General features: G+C 41.4%; 1 protein-coding gene across 1 annotated transcript in view; it reads right to left on the bottom strand.

Annotated features, from left to right (window-relative positions):
* LOC102270223 (antigen WC1.1-like) overlaps positions 1-19,609 on the bottom strand; it is a 110,505-nt gene extending 90,896 nt beyond the window's left edge. The window contains 4 exon segments of the mRNA XM_070366758.1: positions 1,554-1,862; positions 1,960-2,268; positions 12,350-12,670; positions 19,496-19,609. Coding sequence (XP_070222859.1) covers positions 1,554-1,862; positions 1,960-2,268; positions 12,350-12,670; positions 19,496-19,568 — 1,012 coding nt within the window. The 5' untranslated portion in view covers positions 19,569-19,609.
* Between the last annotated feature and the right edge of the window lie 2,162 nt (positions 19,610-21,771).

The raw sequence follows: 21,771 nt of genomic DNA, 5'->3' as shown, positions 1-21,771 counted from the left end.
TCACCTCAAATTTCTGTGTAGATTAACTCTAATCTCAAACAAAATACATTTATGCTTTTTTTTTTTTTATGAAAAATGACAAGCTGAGGGATGTCTCTCCTGGTCCAGTGTCTGAGAATCAACCATGCAATGCAGAGGACTCAGGTTCAATCCTTGGTGTAAGAACTAAGATCCCACATGCCACAGAGAATCTCAGCAAGAGCCTCACAACTGGGCAGTCCATGTGTCATAACAGAAGATCCCACAAGATATAATGAAGATCCATACACTTCAACTAATGCCCAACACCGTCAAATAAATACATATGTTTTTTAAATGAAAATCTGATTCCAAAATTGGAATAAAATACAAAAGAACAAGAATGACCATCACAGTTGACCAAAAAGCAACAAAAGTAGAAGAGTTAATAATATAAAGAAACTCTTATACATTAAAATTATCCAGACTTACTATAAAGTTACTATAATTAAGAAAATGGAGTATTGGTGCAAGGATAGAGAAATGATACAATGGAATAGAATAGAGAGTCTTTAAAAAGACTCAGACATATGCTCTTCTTATGACAAAGGTGGCACTGCAATGGGGAAAACTCTTTTCAGAAAAAGATTCTGAGTCAGTTCGATGTCATATGAAACTTGATCTTAACTTACATAGATATCAGTTGCAAAAGGGATGCACAATTCTGTGCAAGAGAAAAATAATTAAACTTCTATGAGATACTCTTGGAGAATGTTTTTATGGTCTTGGAGTAAACAAAGTTCTTTTAAAAGGATTTAAGAAGCATTAAATGTAAAGGGAGAAGTTAGTAAGCAGTAATTTCTTAAAATTAAGAGATTGGCTCATCAAAGGACACCATACCATAAAGAAAGTGAAAATGAAAGACCATAAGTTAAACACACAAGATAAATAACATGTTTGCACCCAAAGTCATTGTCATAGTAAGTTGTAGCATCATTTTTGTAATAGTCAAGAATAGGAAACAACTCAAATCTCTACTATCTATTGTGGAATGGATCAATTCATGGTCATGTGATCACTCAAAGACATACTCTACAGTAATAAAAATTAATAAAATGCTTCTATAAGCAACATTATGAATGAATCTCAAATATAATGGTGATGCAATGTTATACACAAAAGAAAACATACTGCATAATTTTATACACAGTTCAAAAAACAATAAAACACTTTATGGTAGTAAAAGTTAGGAAGGCAGTTTTAGCTGGAGAGGAGGGAGACACAGTCATGGGGAATGAACAGTGACTGTGATGCTGGGAATGTTCTCTTTGCTGATCTGGGTACATGACTGAAGTCTACACTTACTGCTTTTACATTATTTTCTATGATTATATTTAAATAATAGTGTTATTTAAAAATACATTATTTCCCCTTACCACTTCTTGCCCTGAGTTGGAAAATGAATGAACAATGAGAAGAACCATATTTCACCATGAAATATCTGACTTTTGATGCCAGTTTCCTGTCACTCTGCTCTACAGGACATTTCACTCCAGGAGCATCCTGAGTACGGGTACCCCTTCACCCTCTCTTACCTGAGCAGATCACAGAGGCCGTGTTGCCATGGGAACAGTCAGGCCCACCCAGGATAGTCACAGGACAACTCCACAGGAAGGACTCCATCCCAGAACAGTGAAATCGGACTGTTGAGATCTGATCACTTCCTTCCACAAAGTGTGGTCCTCTAGGGGTGGAGATGGCGACTCCACAGTTGAGCTGACGACAGACAACATTGGCATTGGCCATACTCCAGTGGGAGGCACAGAGTGCTCTCCATCGTCCAGAAATATTCATCTCCACCTGCCCCTCACACTGAGAGGAACTGTTTGTCATGAGTCGGACTTCTGTGTACATTGGTAGAAGAAGACAGGGTTTCAACAGTCTTATTTTCTCACCTGAACAAGGTAAGTGGAGAGGTTATAAACCTGACCTTCATCTTACCTGAACAGACAATCTGAACAGCTCCACTGTGGTGACAAATGCCCCCTGGACAGGGCACTCTGGGGCAGGACCAGAGCTCAGTCTCCTCCCCTTTACACCTGAACTCTTCAGCCCAGACCCGGCCACCTGACTTTCTGAAGGGCACGTGTCCCAGGACAGACAAAACCTTGCCACATCTCAGCTCTGCACAGATGACCTGGGCAGTGGGGAATGTAAAGTTCCCATCAGACACTGGGGTCCAGTCTTTTCCAGAATGAACTTCTACTCTCCCTGAGCAGGGTCCATCTCCTTCAGCTAGACGCATAAATCCTAAGAGAAACAAAGGGAACCAGTGAATGAAGTTCTTGATCCTGACTTGACAAATGGAAACAACACACACAGGCAATGATGTGAATGCTTTTCTTTTCCAGGAGTGGGGTATGGAGAGAGAATTTGAGAGTTGGTGTCAGAATTGCCTTTTCATGAACAAGATTCTGAAGAGAAATTCAGAAGAATTTGCAGGGTCAGTTTGGGATAACTGTATCCCAACAATGTATACTCTGAGAATGGTTAGAAATATGAATTCCTTATCTACAGGCCTGGGAACTACGGAGCCCAAGACCTATCATCAGAAATGGCTGAATACCAGGAACATGTAATTTATCATTGGTTGGAGAAGTGAATTTTACATTTAGGAGCCCAGGACTACAGAGCCCAAGGAAATTGCATAATGTGTTGGCACTCAAATGTGAATGTAGACATATGAAAAACAGAACCACCCCAGAAAGACAAGGACTATGACAGAGTAGAGATCTGTCATTAGACAAAGTCAGAAAATTTTCCTGAGACTTGTGAGGCTATTATTTTGAATAGCTTTCTTTCCTAGAAGCTAGTCCTCAAGTGACTTAGGTAAGGAAAATCATGAAGCAGAATCTAAGAAAGCATGCCAACCTGTAGGGAGGTTGCCTGAGAGAAGAAATATAGACATTATAAATAATCAACATTTATGGTTTTTATATTTTTCTGATAATTGTTAATGGCAAAAATTCCAAGAATTTCTTGGTAATTTCAGTGAGAAAGAACATGAGTTAAGAAAGCTCGGAGAGTCATAGAAGAGGGGTTGTGGTCCTAACCATCTCTCTTGAAACCCCAGGATTTGTCAATGACCTTGGGAGAGAGTGAGTTCTGATTGGAAGTTTCAGGACTGTGAGTTTGCCAAACAGTTCCTATTACAGGTATTTCTTCGAACACAGGAATCACAGAAAATGCTTAGGAGTGATATTTAACTAATTTTAATCCTATTATTGTGCTTTTTCTGTATCCATATTTGACATCAAGATGATAGAAAAGGAGATTCCCCTGCTCTCATTCTCCCACAGAAACAGGGTGCCCCCAGCAACATGCCTGCCAACTTCAGACAGAACTGTGGACCCAGAATCAGCTCCATAATGTTGCTCCAGCCCTGCACCACAATGGTCCTGGGCAGTCCTGTCTGCCCAGACATCCAGAAGGAGGCACAACCTGTTGGAAACTCTGGTAATAGGAGGGCCAACTGCAGACCTGAGTACGGATTATGAAGCAGCCCTTTGACTTATCCAGACCCACTCTACCACAGTAGGGAGGCAATCCTGACCATGCAGGAACCCAGAGAAAACCACATCCATCCATGCCTTTGCTACATACCCACTGACCATAGACCCCAAAGCAGCTCCAGGAGCAGCAACATAACCTAACTCCAGCTTTGCTAGTCCATGATTCCAGAGGCAGTGCTATCAGTTCAAGGACAAGGCAGTAAATATTTACTTGTGGAAACCAGTCTGTAAAGTCTGGAGGAAGTGTCTGCTCCTTCAAATGCACAGTCACCAGTGCAAGCCTATCCAGATGATGAAAAATCTAGCAAACATGACACCACCAGAGGAAACTAATAAAGCCCTAAAACTGATCCTAAAGAAATAGAGATCTATGAACTGCTTGATAAAAAATTCAAATTCATTGTTTTGAAGCTCAGTGACCTACAAAAGAATGCAGAGAGACAAGTAAATACAGTCAGGAAAGCTATACATGAACAAAATGAGAAGCTTCATGAAGAACTAGAAAACATAAATAAAAGAACCAAAAAATTCTGTAGCTCAAGGATTCAATAATTGAATTACAAATCCAAAGGAAAGCATCAAGGAAACTCTATAATGGAAATCAAAGAATAAGTAAGCTTGAAGACATTCCATTTGAAATTATCAAGTTAGAAAGTCAAAAAGAAAAAAACAGTGAACAGAATACATAGCACATATGGGATACCACAAGCAATATATATATTTGAGAATCCCAGTAGGAAAAAAGAAATAAAGGAGCAGAAAGCTTATTCAAAGAAATAATAACTGAGAAATTCCCAAATCTAGGGAGGGAAATGGACATCTTGATTCATGAAGCCTGAGTTCCCAAATAGGTGGAAACCAAAGAGGTCCACACCAAGACATGTTATGATTAAATTACCAAACTTTAAGATAAAGAGAAATTTTTGAAAACAGGAAAAAAAAGTGACTTGTCACCAAGAAAAACCCTTTAAAACTAGAAATCTTGAAGTCCAGGAGAGCAGCATGATACATCAAAAGTACCACAAGAAAAAAACCTTGCCAACTCAATCATCAAAGCTTTACATGGATAAACTGTCCTTTAAAAATGGGGGTATTAGATATATATATATACATACATACACAAAAGGGCTTCCCAGGTTTCTCAGAGGTAAAGAATCAGCCTGCCAATGCAGGAGATGCAGGTTCAAACCCAACCACCACCACCACCAAAACAATAATGTATGTATATTATATAATATGTGTGTATATGCTATATAACATATACATGTTATATATACATTTGTGTGTGTGTTAGTTGTTCAGTCATGTCCAACTCTTTGTGACTCCAAGGACTGTAGCCCACCAGGTTCTTCTGTCCATGGAATTCTCTAGGCAAGAATACTAGAGTGGGTAGACAATCCTTTCTCCAGGGGATCCTCCCAACCCAGGGATCAAACCTGGGTATCCTGCACTGTAGGAAGATTTTTTACCATTTGAGCCACCAGGCTCAAATGACATATATATATATATATATATATATATATATATATATATATCGACAAGCAAAAAATCTGAGGGATTTCATCATCACTACATTACCAAAGTGCTAAAAGGATTCTTCAAGTTTCAGTGAATAAACAAAACAATGATACAAAAGTATCTTCACATATGAAACTGTAAATCTTACTGGTAAATCTAAAGAGAAATATAGAATATTGTAATATTGTAATAGTGCCACATAACTTGCTTTTAACATTAGTATATAAATATAAATCAAAAGACCATCATAAGAGTAACTATAATTACAGAAAGCTGCTGTTGGAAACACAATATAGAAAGAAGTAAAATCTAATATCAATCACTTAAAATGTAGGGGAGAAATAAAATGCAGTTTTTGCATGCTATTGAAATTAAGTTGTTTTCATAACAGTACTTAAGTTTGCTATAGACTGTTACAGCTAGAAAATGTTTTATACAAGTTCCATGGTAACTACAATAAAAAGTATAGTACATACACACACACACACACACACAAAATGTTTTATACAAGCTCCATGGTAACTACAATAAAAATTATAGTACATACACACACACACACACACACACACAAAGTATAGTACATACAAACACAAAAAGAGAAATTAATCAAAGCATACCACTATAAGAAATCATCAAGCCACAAATACAACACAGAAGAAAGAAGGAGCAAGAAACTATAAAACAGACAGAAAACAATTAATCAAATGGCAAGTAAGTCCTTATCTTTCAATATGATTATAAATGTGAATGTACTACACTTTCAAATGAAAAGATATAGATTATCTGAATGGATTAAAAACAAGATCCAACTACATACTGTGTATAAGAGACTCACTTTAGATTTCATGACTCAGGTAGGCTGAAAGTGAACAGGTGGAGAAAGAGATGCCATGCAAATCATAACCTAAAGAGATCAAAGTCAGGCAAAAGAGACTTTAAGTAAAAAACTGTCACAAGAGACAGTTCAACTGGAAGATATAACAACTACACAATATATACACCCAACATTATAGCATTTCAATATACAGGACAGCATGGACAGCTCTCAAGGGAGAAGTAGAAGCAATACTTTAACAGTAGAAAACTTCCATATCGCACTCTCTATAATTAACAGATCATTCAAACAGAAAATCAATATGCATTCTTCTCAAGCACACATGGAATATTTTCCAGGGTAAATGACATGTTAGGCTACAAACAAGGCTTAACAAATTCAAGAAAATTTGAATAATTCCAAGTATCTTTTCTGACCACAGTGGAATGAAACTAAAAGTCAATAATGGTAAGGAAACAAAAAGTCATGAATAGATTGAAAGTAAACAATATACATATTTTAGACTGTATTTCAGAATTGTACTTTCTATGTCTATAATGAATGCCATTGGACTTTTGAGAAGGGTTACATAAAACCTGTAGATCACTTTGAGTAGTGTAGACATTTTAACAATATAGATTCTTCCAACCCATGAACACAGGATGCTTTTTCATTTATCTATATCTTCATCAATTTTTTTCATATATATTTTATAATCTTGAAAGAAGGTGGCATGCTGCAAAAAGAGAGGGAGAAGAGAATAAGAAAGAAGCAGAAATCAAGTAAGGCCTAATTTGCAGAATTCTGAGTTTCAAAAGCCTCAATCTGTACAAAATACACAAGTATTTAGGGAAAATAGTTGTTAAATTAGTAACTAGAATATTTCATTGCACTCTGCTCCTCCTATATGTCACCTAACTGTTCGATCCTTTCTCATTTCTCCCACGTCAGACAAGAAAACACAATTTTAAAACATATGGATGGATGGCAAATAAAATGGAAAAAGGAAAGCAACTGCTGTAGAAGTAGAGTGTAATTTGGGTATGTGGCAAGCAAAAGTGGGATAACAAGAAGTTTTGAAGTTAAAGTGGAGAGACCAAAATAAAAATTTATCACTTTGGCATCCAAGGAACATATTTTTAAGAGAATGCAATGTAACTCAATAAGAAACATTGTTTAATTCATCAAGTCAAATTCCCTGCTATTTGACTGTATTTATATTAGTGTCTGTATTCTGATTATTTATTGCTAGAATTCTTTCTGTTAAAGGACATCCTAGCAGTGCCCAACATCCAATCAAAAAAGTACAAGGCTTTCTAAAAAAGAAAAGTGTAACTCATAGCAAAATTTTAAAAGAGCAATCACTAAAAACAGATTCCAGAATAACCAATTATTTAATTGACTGCTAATAAAAACATTAATGTAAATATGCTTAGCAAAAAAACTAAAAGAGAGAAAAAACTAGAAGATAGCCAAATGGAACTTCTAAAACTGAAAAATCAATATATGGAATGAAAAATTGTCTGGATTAGCATAAAAAGAGGTTAGATGTGGCAGAACAAAAAAGGGGGTGGGGAAATTAAACACCTATCAATAGAGACTATCCAAACTGAAGCAGAGAGGAAAAAGAGGCAGAAAACGAACCATGGATGGGAAGTGGCACTTGGGACAAGAGTAAACCATGTAAAAATATGTATATTTGGAGACTCAGAATAAGGGATGAGTAGAAAACTAGTTGTAAATAATGGATGGAATTTTTTCCAAATTTAATGAAAGATATAAACCAAGCCAAAAAGCTAAACAAACTCTAAAAGATAAAAATAAGGAAAAGTACCTCAGACACCTGATAATATAATTATGGAAAACCAATGATAAACCAAAAAAAAAAAAGCCATGAAACATTGACATGTTATGTAAAGGAGGACAACAATAAGTATTACTGGCTATTTATTAGAGGCAATGCTAGCCATGCTGCTAAGTCGCTTCAGTCGTGTCCAACTCTGTGCGACCCCATAGATGGCAGCCCACCAGGCTCCCCCATCCCTGGGATTCTCCAGGCAAGAGCACTGGAGTGGGTTGCCATTTTCTTCACCAATGCATGAAAGTGAAAAGTGAAAGTGAAGTCGCTCAGTCGTGTCTGACTCTTCACGACCCCATGAACTACAGCCCACCAGGCTCCTCCGTCCATGGGATTTTCCAGGCAAGAGTACTGGAGTGGGGTGCCATTGCTTTCTCCAATGCTAGCCATAGGCCAATGTAAAAATATCTTCAGTGTGGTGAAAATTTCTAAACTAGAACACAGTCACTGGTGAAAATATTTTTAAAAATTATTAAAAGTTAAAATATTTCATATAAAAACGATGATAGAATTTGAGACCACCAAACCATCACTACACACACACAAAAATGTTCCAGTAAGGTATTCAAGCTACAGGAAAGTGATAACATGTGAAAATTTGGGTCTACCCAAAGCTATAAAGACTGCTCTAAATGATAATTCTGTGAGTAAATACAAAAACTATTGCACATCTTTGAGATAATAGAATATTTAAGATAAAAATAGCAGCAACATTTTATAAGATTTATTAATTTGTTTTATTATTTGTTAAGTGACAAACTGTCATTTTAAGGGCTTCCATGAAAACTCAGTTGGTAAAGAATCTGCCTGCAATGCAGAAGAAGCCAGTTCAATTCCTGGGTCAGGAAGATCTGCTGGAGAAGGGATAGGCTACCCACTCCAGTATTCTTGGGCTTCCCTGGTGGTTCAGCTGGTAAAGAATCCACCTGCTATGTGGGAGACCTGGGATCAATCCCTGGGTTGGTAAGATCCCCTGGGGAAGGGAAAGGCTACCCACTCCAGTATTCTGACCTGGAGAATTCCGTGGACTGTTTAGTTGATGGGGTCACAAAGAGTCGGACACGACTGAATGACTTTCACTTTCAGTTTTCCCTTATCATTTTAAGGTAAAATATGAAAGATGGAAGACTATAATGACTTAGGCTCACCTCCTCTCACAAAAGCACAAAAATCACAACTAACTTTTGAACAACCATCAACAAAAAAAGAGTATAACCTATTAAAAATAATATTCTACATCCAAAGACAAAGAAGAAGCCACAATAAGATGGTAGAAGGGATTTATTTACAATATAATCAAACCTCATACCCACCAGGTAAATGATTAACAAACTGGAAAATAATTATATAATAGATTACCCACAGAATGTTTCTGAAACTCAGGTCAAGCTCCCCACCCTGGGGGTCTGGCATCAGGAAGAGGAGCCCCCAGAGCACTTGGCTTTCAAGGACAGGGCCCTTGATCATAGGAACTCCACAGGAACAAGGGAAGGGAAGTGAAGTGAAAGTCATTCAGTCATGTCCAACTTTTTGTGATCCCATGAACTGTAGCCTGCCAGTCTCCTCTGTCCATGAAACTCTCCAAGCCAGAATACTGGAGTGGTTAGCCTTTCCCTCCTCCAGGGTATATTCTTAACCCAGGGATTGAACCCAGGTCTCCTGCATTGCAGGCAGTTTCTATACTGTCTGAGCTACCAGGAAAGCCCAAGAATACTGGAGTGGGTAGCCTATTCCTTCTCCAGTGGATCTTCCCAACCCAGGAATTGAACCAGGATCTCCTGCATTGTAGGCAGATTCTTTACCAGCTGAGCTCCCAGGGAAGCCCACTGGGGCCCAGGGGAAAAACCATGACTTCACAGAAGCCAAGGACAGACCTACCTGCTTGTCTTATAGAGTCTTCTGGGGAGGTGGGGGCAGCTGTGGCTCACTGCAGGGACAAGGACATTGGTGGCACAAGTACCAAGGAGTACTCATTGGCGTGAGCTCCCCTGGAGGCTGCCATTTTGACACCAAGACCTGGCCCCACCCAACAGCCTGCAGGCTCCAGTGATGGGATGCCTCAGATCAAACAACCCACAGGGCAGGAACACAGCCCTGCCCATTAGCAGATAGGCAGTCTAAAATCTTCCTGAGCCCACAACTGCCTCTATACACATCTTTTGGCATGGCTCTGCACACCAGAAGATCAAGAAGTAGATTCTCCCACTAGTCAGCAGGCACCAAAACCTCCCACCAGGAAGCCTGCACAAGCCTCTAGATGAGTCTCACCCATCAGGGGGCAGACACCAAAAGGAAGAAGAATGACAATCCTCCAGCCTGTGGAAGAGAGACTATAAACACAGAAAGTTAGATAAAATGAGACAGCAGAGGAATATATTTTAGACAAAGGAACAAGATAAAATCCTAGGAGAACAACTAAGTGAAATGGACGTAGGCAATCTGCCTGGGAAAAAATGCAGAGTAATGATAATAAAGGTGATTCAAGATTTTGGAAAAAGAATGGAGGCGTGGAATGAAATGATATAAGAAATGTTTAACAGAGAGCTAGAAGATATACAGAACAGAGTTGAAGAATAATACAGTAAAAGAAATGAAAAGTGTACTAGAAGGAATCAACAGCAGAATAAATGAGGCAGAAAAATAGATAAGTGAGCTAGAAGACAGAATGGTGAAAAGTCACTGTTGTGGGACAGAAAAAAGAATGAAAAGATGTGAGGATAGTGTAAGAAACTTCTGGGACAACATTAAATGCACAAACATTCACATTGTAGGGGTCCCAGAAGGAGAAGAGAGCTGAGAAATATCTGAAAAGATAATAGCTGAAAACTTCCCTAACATGGGAAGGGAAATAGTTACTGAAGTCCAGGAAGCACAGAGTCCTAAATGGGATAAACCCAAGAAGGAACGTGTCAAGACTCACATTAATCAAATTGACAAAAGCTAAAGACAAAGAGAAACTATTAAAAGCAACAAGGAAAGCAACAAATAACTAAAAAGGAATTCTCATAAGTTTATCAGCTGATTTTTCAGCAGAAATTTTGCAGGCCACAAGGGAGTGGAATGATATAACTGATAACAGAGGGAAACCTACAATCAAGAATACTCTACCCAGCAATGCTCTTATTCAGATTCTATGGAGAAATCAAAAGCTTTACAGACAAGGAAAAGCTAAAAGAATTCAGCACCACTATACCAGCTTCCACGGAGAAGGCACTGGCAACCCACTCCAGTACTCTTTTTTTTTTTTCTTTTTTCTTTTTTTTCCAGTACTCTTGCCTGGAAAATCCCATGGACGGAGGAGCCTGATAGGCTGCAGTCCATGGGGTTGCTAAGAGTTGCACATGACTGAGCGACTTCACTTTCCCTTTTCCCTTTCATGCATTGGAGAAGGAAATGGCAGCCCACTCCAGTGTTCTTGCCTGGAGAATCCCAGGGACGGGGAGCCTGGTGGGCTGCCATCTGTGGGGTTGCACAGAGTCGGACATGACTGAAGTGACTTAGCAGCAGCAGCAGCAGCATACCAACTTCCAAGAGGTAAAGGAACTTTTCTAGGCAGAAAATTAAAAGGCCAGAGAAGAAAAAAGAAAAGTATGAATAAGAAAGCTTACCAGTAAAAGCAAACATACAATGAAGTTAGGAAAGCATTCACACACAAACATGATACCAAAACTAGCAATCGTGAGGAGAGTAAAAATGCAAGATACTGGAAACCCATTGGAAATTAAAAGATCAGAAACTTGCAATAGACTGCATATCAAAACCTCATGGTAACCACAAATCAAAAATCTACAATATATATTCACACAATAAAGAAAAAGGAATTCAAACACAGCATTAAAGATAGCCATCAAATCATGAGAAGAGAACCAAAGAGGAAGGGAAGAAAAAAAGACCTACCAAAAAAATACAAAGCAATTAACAGAGTGTCAGTGAGAACATACATTTCCATAATTACCTTAAATGTAAACTGATTCAATGCTCTAACCAAAAGACAGAGACTAGCTGGATGAAAATGAAAACAAGACATATATATATATATATGTGTGTGTGTGTGTGTGTGTGTGTGTGTGTGTATTTGTCACTTGTCCATGGGTCCTCACACTCCATTTTGGGAGCACCACTGCTTGGATCAGGGTGTTCTACTGGCACCTCCCCCAAGTACCCACCTACTGATATTCTGTCTCTCTAGGATCTGTGAGTATAATAAACTCACACCTCTCCTTACCTGCACCTCTCCTATATCCCCTCTTAGAGCTGCACTTGTCTGACCATCCCATGAAAAAAATACAAAAAACTACGATGGTACTACTACTACATTAACCTAATTAATGTAGGTTCAACCAGGCAGTTGTACATGTATGAAACATTTGATCTCACCTCACTGCCTCCTGTGACACATCACTCAGACCAGAAGGGCACAGTGCACACTGGATCTGGAGCCTTTACTGTCCATTGCCAAGAAAGTCCTTCTGCTCCCTTGAACACCTAATGCTCTAGAAATAACTGTGTGACTGGAATCTTCACCCAAGTATGCACTAAAGTCTGTGATCCATATTCTTATAGTTAGGCTGGGAATGAGACTGAGGCTTTTCCTGCTGGAGATCCCCTCCCAGACCAGACAAGCCTTACCTGAGCAGACTACTCCAGCATCCTGATCATGGGAAAGGCCCTCAGGACGATAGTCTTTAACAGTAGGATAACTACACTCTGTGATATCTGACTCTGTCCCTTTGCAGTAAATAACATTAAACCAAATGGGGCCAACTGCTGGTCCAAAGTGAACTCTTTGGAGAGCATCAACAGCAGCTCCACAACCCAGCTGTCTACACACCACAGCTGCCTCTTCTAAGCCCCACTTGTAATTATTCACTGTGCCCCATTCTCCTTGGTGCTTCACTTCCACTCTCCCCTCACAGCGGTGACCTCCATCCTTCAGCCTCAGCTCCAGATCTGCAAGAGAGACACAGACACAGATGCAAGACAGATTTTAGTGCACCATGCAGTAGTGTACTGTCAAGTAATAAAAAATGGACACTCTGATCTCTGAAAAAAATTCCCTGTGTACAGCATTTGTTGACTTCTGTGGTATATATATATATTTCCACCATGGCCAACTCTAAGCTCCCGATGTGCCATCACCAAACCTGGAGCAGGAAGAGAGGCAACAGGTGTTTCTCGTGAGCCTGTAGAACCTGTAGAACCTGTAGAACCTGTAGCCTGTAGAACCAGCTCCAGGGACACCACCGAGGACAGGCCTCCAGAGACTCTGGATGCTGCCCTCCCTGTAGATATGCCCAAGGCTACTAGGGCCCAGCTTTCCCATCTCAGTTACAGCTCATGGCCCAGGATCCAGGGAGGAATCCTCCCTCTCCTTCCCTGTCCATAGGGAGCATCTCATCCAGCTTAGGAACAGAGGCTGGGGTAACAGTGTGTACAGTGTTCTGATTTTTTCTGTTGCCTGGTATCCACATCCTTGTGTAATCCCCACACTTGAATGTACTTAGTAACATGCATGTAACAAATGGAATTTGGCAAAAGTGATGATATGTCACTTATGAGATTAGATTTCAGTTCAACAATCCACCAAAGTCTGAATGCTGCTAAGAACCAGGTAAGTACATGGCCGATATCCTCCCCTGGTTGAACGTTCAGATGACTGCATCCTTGTGAGACATCATGACTCCAAGGATCCAGGTAATCCATGTCAATTCTTGACCCACAGAAAGTGTGAGATACTAGGTGTTTGCTGACTTAAGCTGCCGAGTTCAGCAGTAATTGGTTGCACAACAACACATAACTAATGCAGGGCTTCCCTGCAGAGTCAGAAGGCAGGGGTGAACAAGCCGGGGGTTTATACGTGAGCCTTCACTGCTTCATCCAGGTGAGACTTCTTCCTGTGTGATCAGGCCTGCTGCCTGGTCCCACCTGGAACTGGGACCCAAACCACCTCTCTCTATCACATCAGGTCTCACCCAGTGTCCCAGGCTCCTGCCTGCCTGTCAGGAACTGAGAAATGAGTTCCCTGAGACCTTGATCAGCTCCATTAGCTTTAAATTCAGGTCAGAAAATGAGAATCTTTCTTACAATCTAACAAGACGTCATCCTTGGGGCACCCTTGACACCACTCAGATCTCTGTCCCTGCCCCCCAACGTGCTCTCACTCTGGAAACCAAAGTGGTGCGTCACAGAGGGAACATCTGGGGAAATGCTGAATTGGAGAAGATCCTGGTGTATAGTCAGATCAGGCAGGCAGCCACCCAAAAACCAGAGTCTTGCAGGTTAAAAAACAGAAATTATTTATCTTATCACAGTTCTGGAGGCTGGTAAGTCAAAGATCAACGTGCTGGCAAAGCTGTGTTCATTCTGAGACCTCTGCTCTTGGCTTGTAGTCATGGCTCCCTCACTGTGTGCTCCCCTGGCCTTTCCTCGGGACAGATGCACAGGGAGAGAGGGAGGAAGATCTGTCTCATCCTCTTTTTATAAAGTCACCTATTGGATTAGGGCCACATCCTTATGACCTTATTTAACCTTGATGTTAGTGGTTTAGTCGCCAGATTGTGTCCAACTCTTGTGACGGCATAGACTGTAGTCTGCCAGGTTCCTCTGTCCTTGGGATTTCCCAAGCAAGAATAATAGAGTAGGTTGCCATTTCCTTCTCCAGGGGATCTTCCTGACCCAGGGATCAAACTTGCCTCTCCTGCATTGGCAAGAGGATTCTTTACCACTGAGCCACCAGTGAAGCCTATTTAAGCTCAATTAATTCCTAAAGACAGTGCAGTCACACTAGGGGCTAGGATTCAACATATTAATTATGGAGGGACACAGTTTAGTCCACAGACCCAGGGAGGTCCATTCTAGGAAGGAAATATAGATACTTAGCGGGAGGTAAAGGAAACAGTAGAAGTAGAGAGACATCCTATGGTGCTTAGTCAGATTTTTCAGAAGTCTGACACTGATATAAGAGTAAAGGATTGAATAGGATCTTGAAAGCACACAAGAAGCTATTTTTATTAATACTAAATGATTAAAGTGAAAGTGGAGAGTGAAAAAGTTGGCTTAAAGCTCAACATTCAGAAAACGAAGATCATGGCATCTGGTCCCATCACTTCATGGGAAACAGATGGGGAAACAGTGGAAACAGTGTCAGACTTCATTTTTGGGGCTCCAAAATCACTGCAGATGGTGACTGCAGCCATGAAATTAAAAGACGCTTACTCCTTGGAAGGAAAGTTATGACCAACCTAGATAGCATATTCAAAAGCAGAGACATTACTTTGCCAACAAAGGTTCGTCTAGTCAAGGCTATGGTTTTTCCTGTGGTCATGTATGGATGTGAGAGTTGGATTGTGAAGAAGGCTGAGCACCAAAGAATTGATGCTTTTGAACTGTGGTGTTGGAGAAGACCCTTGACAGTCCCTTGGACTGCAAGGAGATCCAACCAGTCCATTCTGAAGGAGATCAGCCCTGGGATTTCTTGGGAAGGAATGATGCTAAAGCTGAAACTCCAGTACTTTGGCCACCTCACGTGAAGAGTTGACTCATTGGAAAAGACTCTGATGCTGGGAGGGATTGGGGGCAGGAGGAGAAGGGGATGACAGAGGATGAGATGGCTGGATGGCATCACTGACTCGATGGAAGTGAGTCTGAGTGAACTCCGGGAGTTGGTGATGGACAGGGAGGCCTGGCGTGCTGCGATTCATGGGGACACAAAGAGTCGGACACGACTGAGTGACTGAACTGAACTGAAATGATTAAAATTTTATTAATGATAAAATTATCTATGGAGAGGCAGGTCTTTTTTAAGTACTATAAATACGAAAATAGTAAGACAATATCCTTGCCTACCTGGAGCTTTTATCTAGTTTATGACACAAACACATAGGTGATTTCATTACTGTGAAGAGTTCTAGGAGAGTTTCTCCGTAATGGTGGGCTTGCTTATTGAGGCTATCTCTTCTGCTGAAAAAGTAGAATTAATTTACTAAAAATTATCTAAAAGCATTAAAGACCTGATAAAATAGGAGGGGAAAAATCAGCCCAAATCTTAAGGGTGCTTGTAAATTCATTGAGTTTCAAACAGATAGAAAACATTAAAAAAAAAAAAAAACTAACCAGAAATTCTGGGGCTGAATAATACCATGAGTGAACTGAATAATTTAATACAGAGCATCAAAAACAGACTTGACTATCAGATAGAGAAGGAGAAATATTATATGAAATCCCTTGTATATGAATCCAAAAAGAAATTTTAAAAATGGACTTATTTACAAAACAGAAAGAAACTCACAGATTAGAGAACTTAACTTATGATTGCCAAGGGAAAAGAATGAAGGGAAGGGATAGTCAAGGAATTTGGGACCGATTCCTACATACTGCTATATTTAAAATGGATAATCAACAAGGGCCTACTGTACAGCACAGGGAACTCTACTGAATGTTATATGGCAGCCTGGATGGGAGGGGAGTTTGTGGGAGAATGGATACACACATATATATATGTATGGCTGAGTTTCTTTGCTGTTCACCTGAAGCTATTGCAATATTGTTAACTGGCTATACGCCAATATGAAACAAAAAGTTTTACAAAATGCAGAGTTGACCAAGCAGAAGACTCAATGAAATAAAACAAAGATAAGTCGAAATTATCCAATCAGAGGAGCAAAAAGAATGCAAAGGAATACAGGAAACCTACAGGAATTATGGATGCCATTAGGAGAAACAAGGTATCCAAGATGCCTGCTCAGTCCTGTCTGACTCTTTGCGACCCCATGGACTGTAGCCGGCCAGGCTTCTCTGTCCATGGGATTCTCCAGGCCAGAACACTAGGATGGGTTGCCATGCCCTTCTCCATGTGATCTTCCTGACCCAGGGATCGAACCCGAGCATTGGCCTTTCCAGGTGGTGGTAGTGGTAAAGAAGCCACCTGCAAATTCAGGAAATGTAAGAGGCATGGGTTCGATCCCTGGGTCAGGAAGATCACATGGAGAAGGGCATGGCAACCCTTGACTACTGAGCTACTGAAATAGCTCAGTAGTCAACTGAGCTATTTCAAATCCTAAAAGATGATGCTGTGAAAGTGCTGCACTAAATATGCCAGCAAATTTGGAAAACCCAGCAGTGGCCACAGGATTGGAAAAGGTCATTTTTCATTCCAATCCCAAAGAAAGGTAATGCCAAAGAGTATTCAAACTACCGCACAGTTGCACTCATCTCACACACTAGTAAAGTAATGCTCAAAATTCTCCAAGCCAGGCTTCAACAGTACATGAACCGTGAACTTCCAAAACTTCAAGCTGGTTTTAGAAAAGGCAGAGAAATCAGAGATCAAATTGCCAAAATTCGTTGGATCATCGAAAAAGCAAGAGAGTTCCAGAAAAACATCTGTTTCTGCTTCATTGAGTACACCAAAGCTTTTGACTGTATGGATCACAGCAAACTGTGGGAAATCCTTAAACAGATGGGAACACCAGACCACCTTACCTGCCTCCTGAAAAATCTGTATGCAGCTCAGGAAGCAACAGTTAGAATTGGACTTGGAACATCAGACTGATTCCAAATTGGGAAAGAAATACATCAAGGATGTTTATTGTCATCCTGCTTATTTAACTTATATGCAGAGTACATCATGTGAAATGCCAGGCTGGATGGAGCACAAGCTGGAATCAAGATAGCTGGGAGAAATATCAATAACCTCAAATATGCAGATGACACCACCCTTATGGCAGAAAGTGAAGAACAAAAGAGCCTCTTGAGGAAAGTGAAAGAGGAGAGTGAAAAAGTTAGCTTAAAGCTCAACATTCAAAAAACTGAGACATCTGTGGCATCTGGTCCTGTCACTTCATGGCAAATAGATGGGAAAACAATGAGAACAGTGGCTGACTTTATTTTGGGGGGCTTGAAAATCACTGAAGAAGGTGACTGCAGCCATGAAATTAAAAGACACTTGCTCCTTGGGAAAAAAGCTATGACCAACCTAGACAGCATATTAAAAAGCAGAGACATTACTTTGCTGACAAAAGTCCATCTAGTCAAAGCTATGATTTTCCCAGTAGTCATGTATGGATGTGAGAATTGGACCATAAAGAAAGCTGAGCACTGAAGAATTGATGAATTTGGACTGTGGTATTGGAGAAGACTCTTGAGAGTCCCTTGGACTGCAAGGAGATCAAAGCAGTCAATTCTAAAGGAAATCAGTCCTGAATATTCATTGGAAGGACTGATGCTGAAGCTCCAATACTTTGGCCACCTAATGGGAAGAAATGACTCATTTGAAAAGTCCCTGATACTGGGAAAGATTGAAGGCAGGAGAAGAAGGGGAAGGGAGGATGAGATGGTTGGATGGCATCACTGACTCGATGGACTTGAGTTTGAGCAAGTTCCAGGAGTTGGTGATGGATAGGGAAGCCTGCGTGCTGCAGTCCATGGGGTCGCAAATAGGCAGACACAACTGAGCGACTGAACTGAACTCGCGTAGTAGTCACAGTCATAGTATGCTGCTGCTGCTGCTAAGTCGCTTCAGTCATGTCCAACTCTGTGAGACCCCATAGCGGCAGCCCACCAGGCTCCTCCATCCATGGGATATTCCAAGCAGAGTACTGGAGTGGGGTGCCATTGCCGTCTCCAACAGTCGTAGTATAGAGAGCTCCAATATAAATCATTACAAAATGACAAACATCACAATTTTAAAAACACAAATGTCATGAGCAAGCAATGAAGGAGGAAATGAAGCATTAAATTAGTGAATATATGCTAGTTTTTGCCTATGAAACTGGATAAGATTTTAAAGCTCGATAAAAAGCAAATGTTGGTGAGGGTAAGTGGAAACTAATATTCTCACACAATACTAGTGAAAATAAAACTCAGTGCAAACGTTTCAAAAGGCATTTACTCTCTATGCACCAAAAGCCTTAAGGATATTCATAGCCCATGAAACAACAGTTCCACCCAGGGAACATCATTAGAGAAATAATCATGAATAGTCCTTACATTTAAATACAGAAAAACTCAGAGCAACTTTTTCTGTAATAGCAGAAATGTTGAAAATTACTAAATGCCTGATGAAATAAAATTTATATTTTAAGGCAGGGCAAGAAATATGAGAGGCTGGAGGATGGGAGAGAGGACCGAGAGAGAGGCAGGCAGGTACAATAATCTCTGATCTGGTTACATGCAACAGACATGACACCTGACCCTGTGGGCACCCTGTGTGCTTCACAGACCAACACACTCAGTCCCTGCTCAGTAGTCCCATTCCTCTCACATAGACAGACTCCATACCCTCATACAGCCTCATACACCCACAGGCACCCTCACATGCACCCTCACACACACACACACACACACACACACACACACACACACACACAGCACAGAGCCTACAGGAGCACAGACACAGGAAACATGGGGACCCAGGGGCAGTGCTCACACATCAGGCTTGTGGAGCATGTGGGAACAGCCCAGAGTCCCAGCTGAGGGCAGTCACTGGACCTTCCGCACACTAGGAGCCACTGGGACTCTTAGAAACTCCCTGAGAACAAGGGAGACAGTGGAGGGACTCAGGCTGACCCAGCTCGGTCCAGACCAAACCTCACTGTTCTGTAAAATCTGCAGCAATGACCAGTGGACCCCACACAGGAGAGGGACCGGTATTCACAGTCAGTGTGGCTCCTTTTTGGTCAAAAACACTGATGCTCTGCTCCAGAACTCCAGACACCTTTCCCTTCACCAAGGCATCCACTCCCTGCTGTGGACCCAGGACAGAGGGGCAGCTCTTACCTTGACCACCCACCACGGTGCCGAGGAGGAGGACACAGAGTCCCCGCAGGGAGAGGTGTCTGCTCAGAGCCATCTTGACTTCACGTCCTCAAGGTCACAGTCCCAGCTGCAGGATCAGCCTGTGAGGAGGTGTCAGGGTGCCAACTGGGGTCTATATAGACCACCCCTTACACCCTCTCTCCTGGGAGCCAATAGCAACACCTTTTACCATTTCAGGCACTATCGGAGGCTGCATCTGCCACTTTCTGCAGCTCAGACACCAATGAACTTCTGCATCTTCAATATCTCCTTATATGAACAACACGGTCCTTCAACCTCCTGCTTCCGTGGTCCTGAGAGCCGGGCTCCATGACCGAGGCTGGTGTAGAAAAGTTGCATCAAAAAGCATGAGTGACATTTTCTCATCTGATCACCCAGACCAACACCATAGACTGTGAGATCTGTCAGGGTCAGAGGAGGGGATCTGTTGGCCTGTGGAGAATATTTCTGATGGAATCAAGCATTGATCCTCCCTGGGACTGAGCTCAGGGACAAAGAAGAGAACTACAAGAAGGCTTGAAATACAAGCATATTTATCAGGCCAGCAGAAAGTGAGGACCAGGAGCACAGGAATTCATAGGTGACCACGGTGGGAGTGAGGTGGGACCCATCAAGTGGAGGGTGAGTTTGCTTGTCTTTTCCCCCCTTCTCAGAAGGATCTGTAGCCTGGGTACTGAAGCACGTGCATGCATTCTCTGTTGTGTCCAACTCTTTGCAACCCCATAGACTGTAGCCCTAACAGACTCCTCTGTCCACAGGATTTCCCAGGCAAGAATACTGGAGTGGGTTGCCATTTCCTTCTCTGGGGGATCTTTCTGACTCAGGGATTGAACCCACGTCTCCTGTGTCTCCTGCATTGGCAGGTAGGTTCTTTACTCCTGAGCCACCTGGGAAGCCCTATAAGGGATTTTCAGACACACTAAATCCCTTCCCCTTTATTGCATTTCAGTTTGTGTGAAATATCCCTTTCAGCTAGTCACCAAATAATGCTTCATGAGAGAAAGAGATTGCTGTTATATGAAGCAAAGAGAAAGTAGGAGTCATCATTCAACTCTAGCCTGCCAAAATCAGATTTGGGGATCTCTAGAATAAAACATGTAGTTTAGAAAGACTTAAGTTTCCTAAACTTTACAGTTTCCCTCTTTGCATATTGACAATTTGGTTTGATAAGATTCATTGTATTGTTAGCCATTACTAAAGAAGATGCAAAATATAATTTAAAGGAACTACCCCAGACAAAAGGAAAAATAGAAAATATTATGCTACACAGTAGCTACAGGCAAGGGGTCAAAGTAGAGGCCTGTGAAGCAGAAAAGAAAAGGGTTCATGCTGCCTGAAACTATCAGTCACCCCACCTCCTTCATTGTACGTTTAACAGGAAAAGCAGCGACAAGAATGGAAGCCCGGGTGGATGAGGGGACAGATCAAAGCAGAAGGGGCTGAAGTTCAGTGTGGCCATTGCTGCCTCATTCTGTTTTCACTGATCAGAAGAAGCCCCCCGATGGTAACCAGAAAGTAGTCCTGGGGTGAAAAAAGACTGAGAAGGACAGTAAGGGGATATAAGATAGTGAAAAAACTCAAGGTCACTAACATGCTACCCCCATGCCTCATGCCCGCTAAGGCTAAAGATTCCCATGATGCACCCCTGTGGTCCACACACGCCCACACTGAGGCCCCCTCACCTGTCTGACTCTCATCATTTCAGCAGAGATGGGGGAAGGACACATCTGTGACACACACACTTCAGAGTCCCCACCAGAGGTCAGAGATGGATGGCTCTATGCGCCCCACCCCCCCACACACACACCTTAAGGTCTCAGTGAAGCCAACACTGAGGGCAGCTGTGGGCCAGTCCACAGCCCTGTCACATCCCCGACCAGATGGACTCCTCATCCTGGTCATCAGACATAGCTGCTTCTCTGTCCTGTCATGCCTATCCTTCCTATTTGAGACTCAGGTAAATGAAAAGGGAGAAAAGTCAATTGAAAACATTTTTTTTTTCTCTCTTTCTATTTAAATGTGCTAATATTTTATTTTACAACAGTCACTTACTTGTTCTGTGTTCCTCTCACTTCCAAGCCCCCATCTGTACATGAACTCCAACTCCTTCTGTATGTTTGACACAGTAATGATAAAACTGATTATAAATGTCAAAACCAGAATATAAACTCAAGGGCTGGAGTAGGACCAGTATCTGCTCAGTCGCTTAGAGTCAATGCTCTACTCCCCCTGGGGCC

The sequence above is a fragment of the Bos mutus genome, unplaced genomic scaffold, assembly GCF_027580195.1.
Source record: "Bos mutus isolate GX-2022 unplaced genomic scaffold, NWIPB_WYAK_1.1 CTG202, whole genome shotgun sequence".
NCBI lineage: Eukaryota > Metazoa > Chordata > Mammalia > Artiodactyla > Bovidae > Bos > Bos mutus.
Note: the sequence above shows the minus strand (reverse complement) of the source record. Positions and strands in the feature narration are given on the sequence as shown.